This window comes from Schistocerca nitens, chromosome 6, assembly GCF_023898315.1.
Source record: "Schistocerca nitens isolate TAMUIC-IGC-003100 chromosome 6, iqSchNite1.1, whole genome shotgun sequence".
NCBI classification, from domain to species: Eukaryota; Metazoa; Arthropoda; class Insecta; order Orthoptera; family Acrididae; genus Schistocerca; species Schistocerca nitens.
Genome location: NC_064619.1, coordinates 465,564,659 through 465,579,323, shown reverse-complemented (window position 1 = coordinate 465,579,323; position 14,665 = coordinate 465,564,659). Strand labels below are relative to the sequence as shown.

General features: G+C 38.4%; 1 protein-coding gene across 1 annotated transcript in view; it reads left to right on the top strand.

The window, feature by feature from the left end:
• LOC126263409 (E3 ubiquitin-protein ligase AMFR-like) overlaps positions 1 to 9,677 on the top strand; it is an 82,231-nt gene extending 72,554 nt beyond the window's left edge. Inside the window, 2 exon segments of the mRNA XM_049960503.1 lie at positions 3,531 to 3,745; positions 7,777 to 9,677. Coding sequence (XP_049816460.1) covers positions 3,531 to 3,745; positions 7,777 to 7,957 — 396 coding nt within the window. The 3' untranslated portion in view covers positions 7,958 to 9,677.
• Positions 9,678 to 14,665: the final 4,988 nt, after the last annotated feature.

The window sequence follows — 14,665 nt, the reverse complement described above, 5'->3', positions numbered from 1 at the left end:
CCAACCATTGCTTAGACTAGTGAACTGCGGGAAATATTTCTACGTTTTTCCCTTGTCAAGTGTTTTTACAACAAGTCTGATTTAAACAGCTTCTCTGATCACGGAATCCCAATAGTTTGAAGCATGAGCCAGTATTCTTGTTTGTTAAAACAAGATCTTGTGCTTATTTAACATATGGATATCCTGTCCACGACATTAGATCAGTGCTGTTGAGAAAACTGAGATGCGACTCCATTCAAACTTGCCAAGAGGATCAAGGCATAATGCAGCTTCCATTCTGCTATGCAACAGCTAGAAAGATAAGTAGAGTCCTAAATGGGCAAGGAATCAGACCAATCTTCCAGCCACACAAAAATCTTAAAGAAATGTTGCGACCCATTAAAGATAATTTTGGCACGAGAGTATTGTGAATTCATAGCATTCCTTGCAATTGTGGCAAGAGTTACGTGGGCCCGTCTATAAGGACAGTTGTTGAAAATTTTGTTAAGTATCAGTGTCACTTTAAATACAGACATTTGAATAAATCAGTGGTAGCAGAGCACAGCCTGTTAAATAAGCACAAGATCTTGTTTGAATAAATGAGAATATGACGTACGCTTCAAAATTATTGGGACTCTGTGATTAGAGAAGCTGTTGAAATCAGACTTGGTGAAGACAACTTCAATAGAGACATTGGCTATGCACTTAGCAATGCCTGGAACCATGCACTTGACAAGGAAAAAACACAGAGGAGTACTCCCAGCAGTTCACTGGCTGATGCAGTGGATGGGGCACAGCAAACAGCGCTAGATACAGAGCACAAGCAAAATCCATGACACAATCCAGCCAATTGGATGCCGTTCTGGTGTTATAAAAAAGAGAACCTGACAGTCAGGTATAGTCCCTGATGAAGAAGATGGTGGATATCATTGAAAGCTTCAAATTTTATCCTAATTTGATGCGGCAAGTGAATCAAGAAATTTTTGTGGAAGCCAACAAGTATATTTTCGTTTGTGGATAATGAGTAATTGACTAACACCTGTTACATGAATTCCAGTCTGGATGTACCTGAACCTCAGCAAAGTCTTACTGAATTTTTGGGCCTGCCGTAACATTTATGGTTTACATTTTCATCTATGGACACAAACATTTTTGTTGTCCAGTCCAGAGGATCGATAGTTTGTGCCCACAGATGGAAATAAATGTAAACTGTATAAGTTACTGTAGGAGCAAGAATTCAGGAGTGTGTAATGCTTCAGATTATAACGAATGCTGATAGGTGTTTTTGAATCACTTATAATACTCAATTAAGTTAACATTCATAAATTAAAATGTACATATTCACCATTTAGCATATGAGGCATGCAGCTGAGTGAGTGTCCATTCACCACTGTTTTTCTATTCTCTCACAAAGGAGACTGTCTTGTTATATGCCCTTGGGTGGGCAGCCTGTTAGCTATTGTCCCTATGGCACAAAAAGCTTCAGATAAGGCAGCACTATCCAGTGCCTTGGTTGAATGTAGCGTCCAAACACCCTGTGGTGGGAGTATCACTTCGTCCAGTAGGGGCCTTCTAATTGAAAAATTTCTTACTGACCATGATCTCTCTTTCCTCAATGATGGTGCTCCTACCCATGCAGTGCCACCCATGGCACCTTCTCAGCTATTGACCTAATGATCTCTTCTTCCAGTCTCATGGCTCCACTGCATTGGTCATTACATGATGGTCTTTGTGACAGTGATCACTTTCCAGATCGACCTTATAATTTTTAAGTGATTTTGAAATAAGGCTTGCTATCTAATTAAACACATTAGGAGGAATGCTTAGAGTGCAATGTCTCCTCCCCAGGTAACGTATGTCTCTTCATTACAGGTGTGGGTTGAGCTCCAAATCTTCCGGGCCACCAAAGATCCACAACTGTATTGGATTTTTTCCTTCAAGATTGTTTCTGTACTGTTGCATTGGCTCTTGCTGCACACCTTGCAATCCACTTTGCAATGATGTTCGTGTCCTCTTCTTATGCTGATGGCTTTTGGGTGCTTAAGGGGGCTAGGACATCAAACGGGCTGACTTGGAGCAGGAGAGGCACCACAGGACATTCTAATTTCCATTGTCTATACTTTTACAAATAAATTGATAAAACTTTGTCAGCATGACCAGGAAGGATTCAGGATTCACACTCATAGCAGTGGAAGTTCACGTGAAATTTCATCCTTTTTTTTTCACTTACTATTGGCTGCATTTGTTGCTATAGGTACACTTTTCTTCATAAGTAAGAGAGATTCTTTGGTGAATTTTGCGCAGCATACAAACCATACTTACAGGTGTATGAAACTCTAGAATTTATTTATGAAAAAATGAATGAGCTGTTACATTTTAAAATTCATGTTTAGAAAAAATTCAAATTTCATAGTTAATTATCTCAGTTTCACCACAGTTTTTAATAATTTGGAAAATCAAGTTGGTTTTAGGCTATTTACCTCTTTTTTTTCTACCACACCCTGTTTTCTGTTTTAGGAATAGCACTCTGTTGATTAGTGGATGCTACCTGGATTGGGGTTGGAATGGCTGTGGGAGGGCCTGCTCCCTTTGCATGCAGAGCTCTGAGGGACACCCGTGTGCAGCTGCAGCTATTTCCCCAGGATGACCATTAGATTTTTAGCCTTTTCTCTTTTACTTTTCGGGATCTTTTGGCTAGAAGATAGTCCTTACTTCATATTGGTAGGGGACAGATACAGGTGGGGTTCGCTCACTGCGGCTGAGACCTGGGAAACTACTTGTCTGTAATTTTTTTTTCCCAGCATCAGTGCCTATGTTTTACAAATCTGTTCTTTCCACATCTGAACGCATTCCTTGTGGATGTCAACACCTCTGGATGAATGGACCCTTGACTGAGGAACTGATGACCTCGCTGTTTAGTCCCTTACCCACAATCAATTAATCAACCAGCCAGCCAACTAAATAATAGTAAAAAAAGCCATTGTAGTGATTCTTAGAGTTGCAGTATTTGTTTTGCATTTGTCCCTTTCTCTGTGCATTGTTCAGAAAAGCCTGACACAAGACTTGAAACTTGGTAATGAAATCACAGCAGTATGTAAAATTTTGTTATAACTACCCGTTTCTTGTTTTAATGTTACTGTTTTTTGGATCTTTTTGGTGTACCTCTTGGCTGCAGCATTTGTAAAAGAGTATACATCACTTTTATTCATTCGTAGATGATTCTTGAAACAACTGGAGGACATTTGGTGTCTCTGTGTTATTCACATTCCTGATTCATGTAATCAAAACTGAATGCATATGTTTTAGACTGTCAAAAACAGAGAATTTAAAGATACATTGCATTAAAGTGTAATATTTTGAATCCTCCATGCAGATTACACAATGAGCAATTGGCTAAAAGAAATGTTGCCTTAAGGGTCTTCTGTTATGATCAAGAAAAACAGTGGAGTGGGCTGAGGAAAAATGTTTGTTACTCAGCTTTTGCAAGCTGAAGATTGAATGGCACACGATTTTCACAAGATGCGTTTTTTTCTTTTTTCTTTTTTTTATAGGTACAACAGCTATTTCCAAACATGCCACTCCCAACAATTGTGGAGGACTTGCAGGTTACTCGGTCTGTTGAACTGACAGTTGAAAATATCCTTGATGGGAGGCTTGTGGCACCATTGCAGCCGGCAGCATCACAAACACCTGCTATTGAGCCTTCCCCACCAGTCTCTGCTCCACTGCATCATACATTTAGGGAGGACAATGATCATCCTCATAGGTAGGTATACCTATAAATCAGTCAATAAGCATATCTTTAGCACAAGGGAATAAAGTGTTAGAGAATGCCTTAGTTGTTAGTGTTTTGTCAAAAGCATGATATCTGTTGCACTGACTTACGCTTCTAGGTGGCTGTGTGGGTAAGTGTCAGAGTACAGATCCAGAGGATCTGCTAGTTGGAGTTAGATGAGACTGATTTACACAAACTTCTTTAACAGAATACTAAGGGAACAGTAAAGCAAGTGGAAATGTGCAAGAATGTGTAGAAAGGAAGTATTTAACCCTCTTGTATGAAAATCTAGAAGTATGTTAGTGATTTGAAGCAAGATATTAAAATGCTTTTGAATATATCCATTATTGTTAAGTCTATTCTAGCTCCATTCAAACAGCCCCTCCTGTTGATTGACAAATAAAAACATTATACCATTTAAGGATTGTGGTGATTAAAAAGGGAGAGATTGCTGTGATACAGCAATAAGAAAATCAATTATTAGGGACTTATGAATACTTGTCATCAGGAGAAAGAAAACTGGCGTTCTACGGATCGGAGCGTGGAATGTCAGATGCCTTAATCAAGCAGGTAGGTTAGAAAATTTAAAAAGGGAAATGGATAGGTTAAAGTTAGATTTAGTGGGAATTAGAAGTTTGGTGGCAGGAGGAACAAGACTTTCGGTCAGGTGAATACAGGGTTATAAATACAAAATCAAATAGGGGTAATGCAGGAGTAGGTTTAATAATGAATAAAAAAATAGGCGTGTGGGTAAGCTACTACAAACAGCATAGTGAACGCATTATTGTGGCCAAGATAGACACGAACGAGTGTAGGAAAAGGGAGAGAAAGAAACATAGTAGGTGAATGTGGATTGGGGCTAAGAAATGAAGGAGGAAGCCGCCTGGTAGAATTTTGCACAGAGCATAACTTAATAATAACTAACACTTGGTTCAAGAATCATAAAAGAAGGTTGTATACCTGGAAAAATCCTGGAGATACTAATAGGTATCAGATAGATTATATAATGGTAAGACAGAGATTTAGGAACCAGGTTTGAAATTGTAAGACATTTCCAGGGGCAGATGTGGACTCTAACCACAATCTATTGGTTATGAACTGCAGATTAAAATTGAAGAAACTGCAAAAAGGTGGGAATTTAAGGAGATGGGACCTGGATAAACTGACTAAACCAGAGGTTGTACAGTGTTTCAGGGAGAGCATAAAGGAACAATTGACAGCAGCGGGGGAAAGAAGTACAGTAGAAGAAGAATGGGTAGCTCTGAGGGATGAAGTAGTGAAGGCAGCAGAGGACCAAGTAGGTAAAAAGACGAGGGCTAGTAGAAATCCTTGGGTAACAGAAGAAATATTGAATTTAATTGATGAAAGGAGAAAATATAAAAATGCAGTAAATGAAGCAGGCAAAAAGGAATACAAATGTCTCAAAAACGAGATTGACAGGAAGTGCAAAATGGCTAAGCAGGGATGGCTAGAAGACAAATGTAAGGATGTAGAGGCTTGTCTCACTAGGGGTAAGATAGATACTGCCTACAGGAAAATTAAAGATACCTTTGGAGAAAAGAGAGCCACTTGTATGAATATCAAGAGCTCAGATGGAAACCCAGTTCTAAGCAAAGAAGGGAAAGCAGAAAGATGGAAGGAGTATATAGAGGGTCTATACAAGGGCGATGTACTTGAGGACAATATTATGGAAATGGTAGAGGATGTAGATGAAGATGAAATGGGAGATACAATACTGCGTGAAGAGTTTGAAAGCACTGAAAGACCTGAGCCGAAACAAGGCCCCGGGAGTAGACAACATTCCATTAGAACTGCTGACTGCCTTGGGAGAGCCAGTCCTGACAAAACTCTACCATCTGGTGAGGAAGATGTATGAGACAGGCGAAGTATCCTCAGACTTCAAGAAGAATATAATAATTCCAATCCCAAAGAAAGCAGGTGTTGACAGATGTGAAAATTACCGAACCATCAGTTTAATAAGTCACAGCTGCAAAATACTAACGCGAATTCTTTACAGACGAATGTAAAAAATGGTAGAAGCCAACATCGGGGAAGATCAGTTTGGATTCCGTAGAAATATTGGAACACGTGAGGCAATACTGCCCTTAAGACTTATCTTAGAAGCTAGATTAAGGAAAGGCAAACCTACATTTCTAGCATTTGTAGACTTAGAGAAAGCTTTTGACAATGTTGACTGGAATACTCTCTTTCAAATTCTGAAGGTGGTAGGGGTAAAATAAAGGGAGCGAAAGGCTATTTACAATTTGTACAGAAACCAGATGGCAGTTATAAGGGTCGAGGGGCATGAAAGGGAAGCAGTGGTTGGGAAGGGAGTGAGGTAGGGTTGTAGTCTATCCCCGATGTTATTCAATCTGAATATTGAGCAAGCAGTAAAGGAAACAAAAGAAAAGTTCGGAGTAGGTATTAAAATCCATGGAGAAGAAAAAAAACTTTGAGATTTGCCGATGACATTGTAATTCTGTCAGAGACAGCAAAGGACTTGGAAGAGGAGTTGAACGGAATGGATAGTGTCTTGAAAGGAGGATATAAGATGAACATCAACAAAAACAAAACGAGGATAACGGAATGTAGTCGAATTAAGTCGGGTGATGCTGAGGGAATTAGATTAGGAAATGAGGTACTTAAAGTACTAAAGGAGTTTTGCTATTTGGGGAGCAAAATAACTGATGATGGTCGAAGTAGAGAGGATATAAAATGTAGACTGACAATGGCAAGGAAAGAGTTTCTGAAGAAGAGAAATTTGTTAACATAGAGTATAGATTTAAGTGTCAGGAAGTCGTTTCTGAAAGTATTTGTATGGAGTGTAGCCATGTATGGAAGTGAAACATGGACGATAAATAGTTTGGACAAGAAGAGAATAGAACCTTTCGAAATGTGGTGCTACAGAAGAATGCTGAAGATTAGATGGGTAGATCACATAACTAATGAGGAGGTATTGAATAGAATTGGGGAGAAGAGGAGTTTGTGGCACAACTTGACGAGAAAAAGGGACCGGTTGGTAGGACATGTTCTGAGGCATCAAGGGATCACAAATTTAGCATTGGAGGGCAGCGTGGAGGGTAAAAATCGTAGAGGGAGACCAAGAGACGAATACACTAAGCAGATTCAGAAGGATGTAGGTTGCAGTACGTACTGGGAGATGAAGAAACTTGCACAGGATAGGGTAGCATGGTGAGCTGCATCAAACCAGTCTCAGGACTGAAGACCACAACAGCAACATGAATACTGAAGGTTGCATGTATTCTACATGCTGCTCTCCAGCATGGGTTAATACTCCACACCAAAGCTTTTTGGGAGTGAGAAACAGTCTAATAATGCTATTTCCCGTCAGTCCTTGCAATACATCTGCAGCTATTCTTAACAGAATCTTTCCAAAGATCCATGTTGGTACACTGCTGATAAATTGTGATGCATTTCTCTTGATGGTTCATTTTTAGAAAAAATTGTTAGGAAGCAGATTCAGTTCTTCTTTTATGTGCTGCTTCAACCTTTATGTATTTCTTGTCTTGACTTTTTGGGCTGTAGAGTTGCAGATCTGTTCTATTTTTGGTGCAGCCTGTATGTTTGTGATACAGTTTTAGTTGCACATTGTCAAGACTTCCGTATTCAGCGGCGGTGGTGGTGGTGGTGGTGGTGGTGGTGGTGGTGGTGGTGGTGGTGGTGATTATTATTCACTAGCAGTATTCACTTTTTGAAATAGCTGGGTAGTAATACAGGTATTGGGCTGGGCACATTACAGCCAGTGACTATTGTAAAATAGATCATAACACTTCTGCGACAATTACTGCAATTATATAAAAGAGATTTCATTAAATGTGCACTGTGTCAATATTCATAGCGCTACTAAAATTCCTACAATAAAGATGCATGTTTTAGTCCTTGTACAAAGCATTCTAAACATTGGTGTGCTGTTATTTACATAATATTTCTGCTATCTTCAGCATAAATTTGTGTTAAAAGTTATTTGTCTAAAGAAATGTTTCTTTCTTTTTGTCTTAAAGCAGTAGTGGTATGCCGGACATAGCACTCTCAGGGGGCCGCTTCTCAAAATCTCCAAGTGAGCGGGAGCGAATTTTACGTCTACGCAAGGAACAGTTATTGAACACTGCACGCCGTCGTTACATAGAGAGGCGAGGAGGATCGAGTGCGTCGCCCAGCGCTGGCTCCAGTGGTAGCACCTGACGGGTATTCGGAGCCACGGGGGTCGGTGCACGGGCCACTGTCCCGGGTGTCTCAAATGCTCGACTGCTGAGAGCAAGGGCTGGGCTCATGGCAGCAGAGCGTATGCGGCACACCTTCTCCTGCAGGCTCTCTGTTATGACCCCACCTCCGCCCTAGGTAGTCGTGTACTTCCTGCACTGAAAAGGAACTGATGGACTTGGTTAGAAAATGGAAAGTGGCCACTCACATTTACAGTGACTGGTTACTCATTTTAAAAATGAATTAACTTTCTGAAATGTAAAATTTGATGTGGTGCTTCTTTTAAATGCAGCAGATTTTTCAATAAGTAAAAAATTTCTTTATTAGCAGTAGTTATGAGGGGATGTATTGGACTGCATAATAATGCTTGTACAGAATTAAACTTTGAATTCATTTTTTGTGGTTCTTAGACTATGATACTTGTTGGATGAGAATTAGTTTAAAGTTGACATAGAGGATTTGTTGTAACATAACATTATTAGAATTGTTTCTCTGAACTAGTTGTAATAATTATATTGAGAACAGTGAACTCGTATTTCTGCAGAAGTTATTCCATATCGCAGTTATCTATTCCGTCTTCATTGAGAAAAAGTATATTACCTATTTCAGGTAATAAATTACTTGTAGAAATGCATGACAATATTCTACAATTTTTCTCCACCACAGGTTATTTGTTGAGAACAGTGATGTTTGATTGCTCAGCAAAACCTGAGCTTAAAGCTGTGGGGAAAGATTGAATGCATGGTTAAAATGAAGGCTGCATTTAAAGGACTGTGTGAATGTGAGTGACCATTTCCAGTAGGTTGCTGATGCTTGATATCATACCACTGAGACACATGTTCCATTATTTTGTTGTATCTTATTGTCCAATTACAGAGGTCAGTTTGCATCAGTTTATTGTATACATGGTTGTAAGAACTGTTTTACTCATTCTCCTTTCCTTGCTGGTCAGGAATTGAAATATGGCTTAGAAGAAGTGGAAAATAATTTTTGGTTGGTTTAGTGTCATGTTGTTTTGAAATCATCTTTCCTTTCGTTCCTTGTGTAAATGAAAGTGAATACAACAAATTTTTTACCCTTAGAGAATAATAGTGTTAAGATCTCACTGTGTCTGATTATGGTGGTTTGTGGGAGAGTAGTGGAAAAACTTGCCTGAATTGGTTACTTTGAGCTTTTGTGGTTATTTTAGTATCCTTTATGAAAGATGTCCCGAGCACTCAGTACCTATAGAAACGATGATGTACATCCACTTAAAATACCTCATTATGTAGCACTCCCTTATAAAATGGGAACTGCAGACACAATGTTTTCTAAATGGGCATACAGTAAAAGTTCCAAATTGCTTAGATTGAAACAAATGAACGATTATGGTGTCTGTTTCTTGGCATAATTATAGAAGGTTCACAATAGTTGAGTATCAAAAAAGTTCAAACAGGAGAAGCTATTGTTGATCATTATACTTATTTTCCCGACTTAAACTAATTTTTACCTTTTACTTGCCTTTATATAGGGTCAAATATTTCTAAGATAACAGCTGGGACAATGGAAAATTGACTGTGGAGAACACTGTTTTTAATTTTTTCCTCTGTAGAAACCCATTTAAAGAGATTGCTCCTGAAGTGAAATGCCCCAAGATGTCTACCATAACTATCTTCTCGTGCTCCCAGTATTGTGTGTGTGTGTGTGTGTGTGTGTGTGTGTGTGTGTGTTGTTTTTTTTTTTTTTTTTTTTTTTTTTTTTTTTTTTTTTTTTTTTTTTTTTTTTTTTTTACTGAGACTTGTACACAAGATTTTAGAGAGGTTCGTAACTGCTGTTAAGTCGAAAAAGTATTGAGCGAACTTGTATTCTGTGTTTATACTTGGTAAATAGTAAATGAATTATTTATTTACAACACTAAGAGCAACTTGACAAATTATACTTGAAAACAAGGGACGGATGGACACACACACACACACACACACACAGAGAGAGAGAGAGAGAGAGAGAGAGAGAGAGAGAGAGAGAGAGTACCATAGGAACAAATAAATTCATGTACAATATTGGGAATTTCCTTTATTTCACTGATGTGAAAGCAGTTACTATTGTACATTTCAACTTCATGCTATGTATGTGTACTTCTGACAGTTCAAAAATGTTTTAGTAGTGATTATGTTGCTGCCGTCACAAATATGGGATTACATTTACGTTTTGTTGTTGCTAATAAAATAGTGTATCCTGCAGCCCTTACAACCCACTTATTTTGCATAGAGTTGAATGCTTTATGTTAATTGTTAAGACAAAGTAACACCACCATATCTATTCTGGTATGTGAGCTTTTTGTGCTGCTGCCAGTGAGTTCATGTAATATCTTGCATAGTGTAAATAAATATTTGTATTATACTTTGTATATTTTAAGCATGAAGTTCTCAGTGGATGTCATAATAGTTAGGTATTGCTTGTATCTGGATAAGACTGATGTAGATAAATTTGGGATAGAAGAGTCTCTTGTACTACTTAGTTAAATGTGCTAGTTGTGAGAACAGGGCTGAGACGTGTGTGTTCATTTGCAGGAAAATATTTATGGACTTCCTTTGAAATAAGAACACTTGTAATGTGACTAATTAAGGATTGAGATGTAAATTAAATCACACTAGTCCAGTCGGAGCAGAGCAGAAATTTTTTTAAAGAAATATTGTTGCACAAGAGGCCTTTGCCTATAAAGTTTTATTTTTGTTTTGTGTGCACAAGAACGTCACTAATTTAGATAGCTTTGTACATTTGAGCTGGTATAATAAGACAACAGTCTTGTTTCGTGGTATGATAATTTTTTCAGAAATAATTCAGCTAACACATTGTAAAAAATTGCAGTGTTGGTTGCCAGCATGACATGTTTTTAACTTTACTTTTATTAAAATTGTTCCTGCCTTTTTCATAGTCATAAGTGTAAAATAAAGCTCTTTATTTTACTAGAAAACTGTTTTACTTGATTTGCCCTTTGTATGGGGTACACCAGTTCAAAATACATATCACATCTTTTGTCTCCTAAGGTTCCAGCTACTGTAACAATATTTTCAAATGTACTAATGAGAATATGCTGATAATGTGAAGAAAGCAGATTTTGGTTTGCAGGGACAGTCATGAGAGATGCGAAAATACACATTTAAGCAGCACGTCCTATTACTCTATTCAGGAGTTTTATTTTTATGGTCACAGATGATAGCAATCCCCCTGAAAAGTGTGAAGAAACTATTGGGGGAAAGGGGGGGGGGTGATGTAAGGCACCAGATGATGATTTTAGAAAATTTGCTCACTTTATTACATATGGCCAAACATTTTAAAAAGTTTCAGAAGCTACTGCTGGGTAAGACTGCATTATATTGAATTTGACGTGTAATGGAAAATCACTGGACTACTTACATAAAGATGTTCTTAGCCACATGCTATTGCTTCAGAACAGATTTTGGATGTTTTATGGAACAGAGTAGCTTACAGCATGTATAGTTTTAAAGAAAAAAAGGATGATTACATAAAAACATAATACTAAGCCTGAGCCATTTGTGAGGCTAATTGAGGAGATGAAGGGAAGAGAGGCAGCAGTGGATCCATATATAATAATCACTGTTGAAAGCATGGCAACCACAGTTCAGGTGTGAAGTTATTTTTGTGTAAGATCAAAATGCAACTGGGCAGGTAATGTTAAATGCATAATGGAACAAGCTGTATGCAAGGGTGACAGTAGTGGTCATAAAGATGATCATATACTGTTTTCATGTCTAAGTTTTGTTTCTGCACTATCTACAGGAAACTAAAAGTCAAAAACATTTTCTTTTGCTGTATCTTCTGATACTACTTGAAATGAGAGGGAGTTGATGAAAACCAGAAGTATGCACCCAGAAAAGTTAATTTCTTACGTATTTTTAAAATTTTAATACTGTTTATACTGACTTGCACAATTAGACTTATCAGTTGTTTGAACAAAATCTTTTCAGCTTTCCAGCCACATCAAGCTTGAGGCAGAGTTCCCCTCAGCCATTGTCAGTTGGTAACTGATTGCCATGTGGTTCTTTATGTTGGCCTTATACAATTGTGGAACTGGCTGTTTTCAAAGTCAGTCATTTCAAAGTAATGTTTTCCTCTCATGTCTGCTTTAACATCACACTTGCAAGGTTTCACAGTGTTCCCACCAGCATTATTTTAGATGTTATTAAATATTTTGGTCTCTAGATCTTTCTTTTCTGCATTACTGCAGAAACTGCAATGTGATGAATATATGTGTCAATTTTATGTCTATTTTCCAAAGCAAATTCAGCTAGAGCCAGTTTCTTTGCAGGGTGTAATCTTGGGACACCTGTCACCTTAAGTCCAGTATTGTTCTATTGTGCAGTGTCTCCTCAGAATAATACTTCCTGCACTCGCATGGTATTTTGTAAATGTGCTCGAAGTTCTTTGATAATACGGTGGTTGATTTGTTGAAGAACATCCTGATGTGTGTGGGTTTCACGGGGGAGAGTATATCAATCAGATCAGTGTTGTGATGGGGATCTCATTGGCTCCAGCCACAGCATAACTGGTCATGGAGAATTTTGAGGTTATCACCTTGTACATGGCTCATACAAAGCAGAGTTGGTTTACTGCTATGTTGACAACACAATTGTTGTCTGGCCACAAGGAAAAAAAAAGTTCTGGAAACATCTCCATAGCGTCTATGACCTCGCTTGCTGAAAATCCAAGGGATGTCTCAGCCACAGTGTAAACAGACAATACACTTGTGCAGACCAGTATCAGTACACTTTAAACAACAACAACAACAACCACCACCACCACCGCAACCAGAATCGAAAGTGGGCTGTTCTGAAGACCTTGGTTCATTGAATGAAAACTGTCTTGCCCCGATTGCTACAACAACCAACAGATATCAAAAACATTCTCACAATGTATCTGCAAGCAGAAAACCACTGAGCAGAAGACTAAAAAGCTCATTTTTGTCATTCTGTGGTTCAGTGACAGGGAATATTAGCTGGCTCCTGAAGAGAGGGGGGAAAACACCTTCATTTACAAAATACCATGGGAGTGCAAACAGTATTATGTTGGCCAGATGGTGCAAACCACAGAACTTGAACATCAGGTGTCATTATCCTATAATGTGGATGTAATGGAAGAGGCGGCTGATAGCAAAAGTGAGTTTATCAAAGTTTTCTCTCAATGTAGTGCCTACAAGATTGTGTAAATGCTTAAAAAGGTTCAAGCCTGTGAAGCCTTGGAGGCAATTATCTTGCTGAGATGTCATCATTCATAATGAGATTACTTTAAAGAAATGGTGAAGTATGACTGATCAAAAATAGAACCGCAGCTCAGACACTCCTTCCAGCAATTTCAAAGGTAAATCAGACCTTACCTACAAAACTGCCTGCCTCCTTGACCTTCAGTTTTGGTTCTAGTAGACAGAAATAGGTGTTTCAGTTGTGTGGTTAAATTATTGATGGGCAGGGGAAGGGCTATAGAAGAAACTGGGTAGCTGCAATTGAATTAAAATATGTATATTTCTCTCAAGAAGAATGGAAAAAATGAGAGCCTTCACAATGTGGGAATAGCCAAGACAATTCAGTAGTACTATTGGCACAAGCAAGCTATCCTTGGCAAATTGATATATGAATTACATCGACGTCTACATACATATTCCGCAAGACACCATGTAGAGTTTGGCGGAGGGTATCTTGTACCACTACTAGTCATTTCCTCTCCAGTTCCACTCGCAAAAAGTGCAACAGAAAAATGACTGTTTATATGAGATGTGATCAAAAAGTAATGGTAATTTTTGTTTTTCTTAAAGCAAGGATTTTTATTTATTTATCAACATCAGCTTTGTCTCCTTCTAAGTACTCCCCCCTCAGATATAATACACTTGTGCCGGCATTTTTTTCCAATCTTGGAAGCACTTCTGGAACTCACTTTTTGTTATGGTGGTCAGCTCCTTCAGAGATTATGTTTTTATCTCATCAATGATGGCAAAATGATGTCCCTTTAATGGTTCTCTTCAGCCTCGGGAATAGAAAAAATGGTAGGGAGCTGTGGTTTAAATACATAAGTTTTGTTTTTTGCGTAAAAATCACAAAAAAACATTGAGGTGTGAGCATGAGTATTAACACAATGCAGTTTCCGCAAATGGTTTCGCCACAATTCTGGTCATTTTCTTTAGATTGCTTCATGCAAACAGCACATAACTCCTAGGTAGTATTCCTTATTGGCCGTGCGACCATAAGGCGGGAACTCATGACAGTGAGAAGAGCCTTCACATATAATTGAACACATCAAATTTTTTTCAGTGTTGGCTGTTCAGGCTGTTTCCATTGGGACGTTTGGGCCTTGGTTTCAATGTCATACCTGTATACGCATGTTTCGTCATCTGTTATAACCTTCTTTGGAAGCAATGGTGACGGGATGTCTTTCTTGGTAGAAACTCAACAGTTTTGGCACAAACTTTGTTGCTACATGTTTCATGCCCAGAATATCTGAAAAAATTGCATGACATGAACTAAAAGATATGCTGACATCACCAGCGACGACTCCGATGGTGGTTCGGTGATTTTCTAGAACAATTTTCTTTTTACTTCTACCACACTGTCGTCAGTATTTGACATGTTAGGGAATCCAGGTCGGTCATCGTCTTCAGTGTCTTCTCAACCCTCTTTGAAACATTTTTACTATTTATGA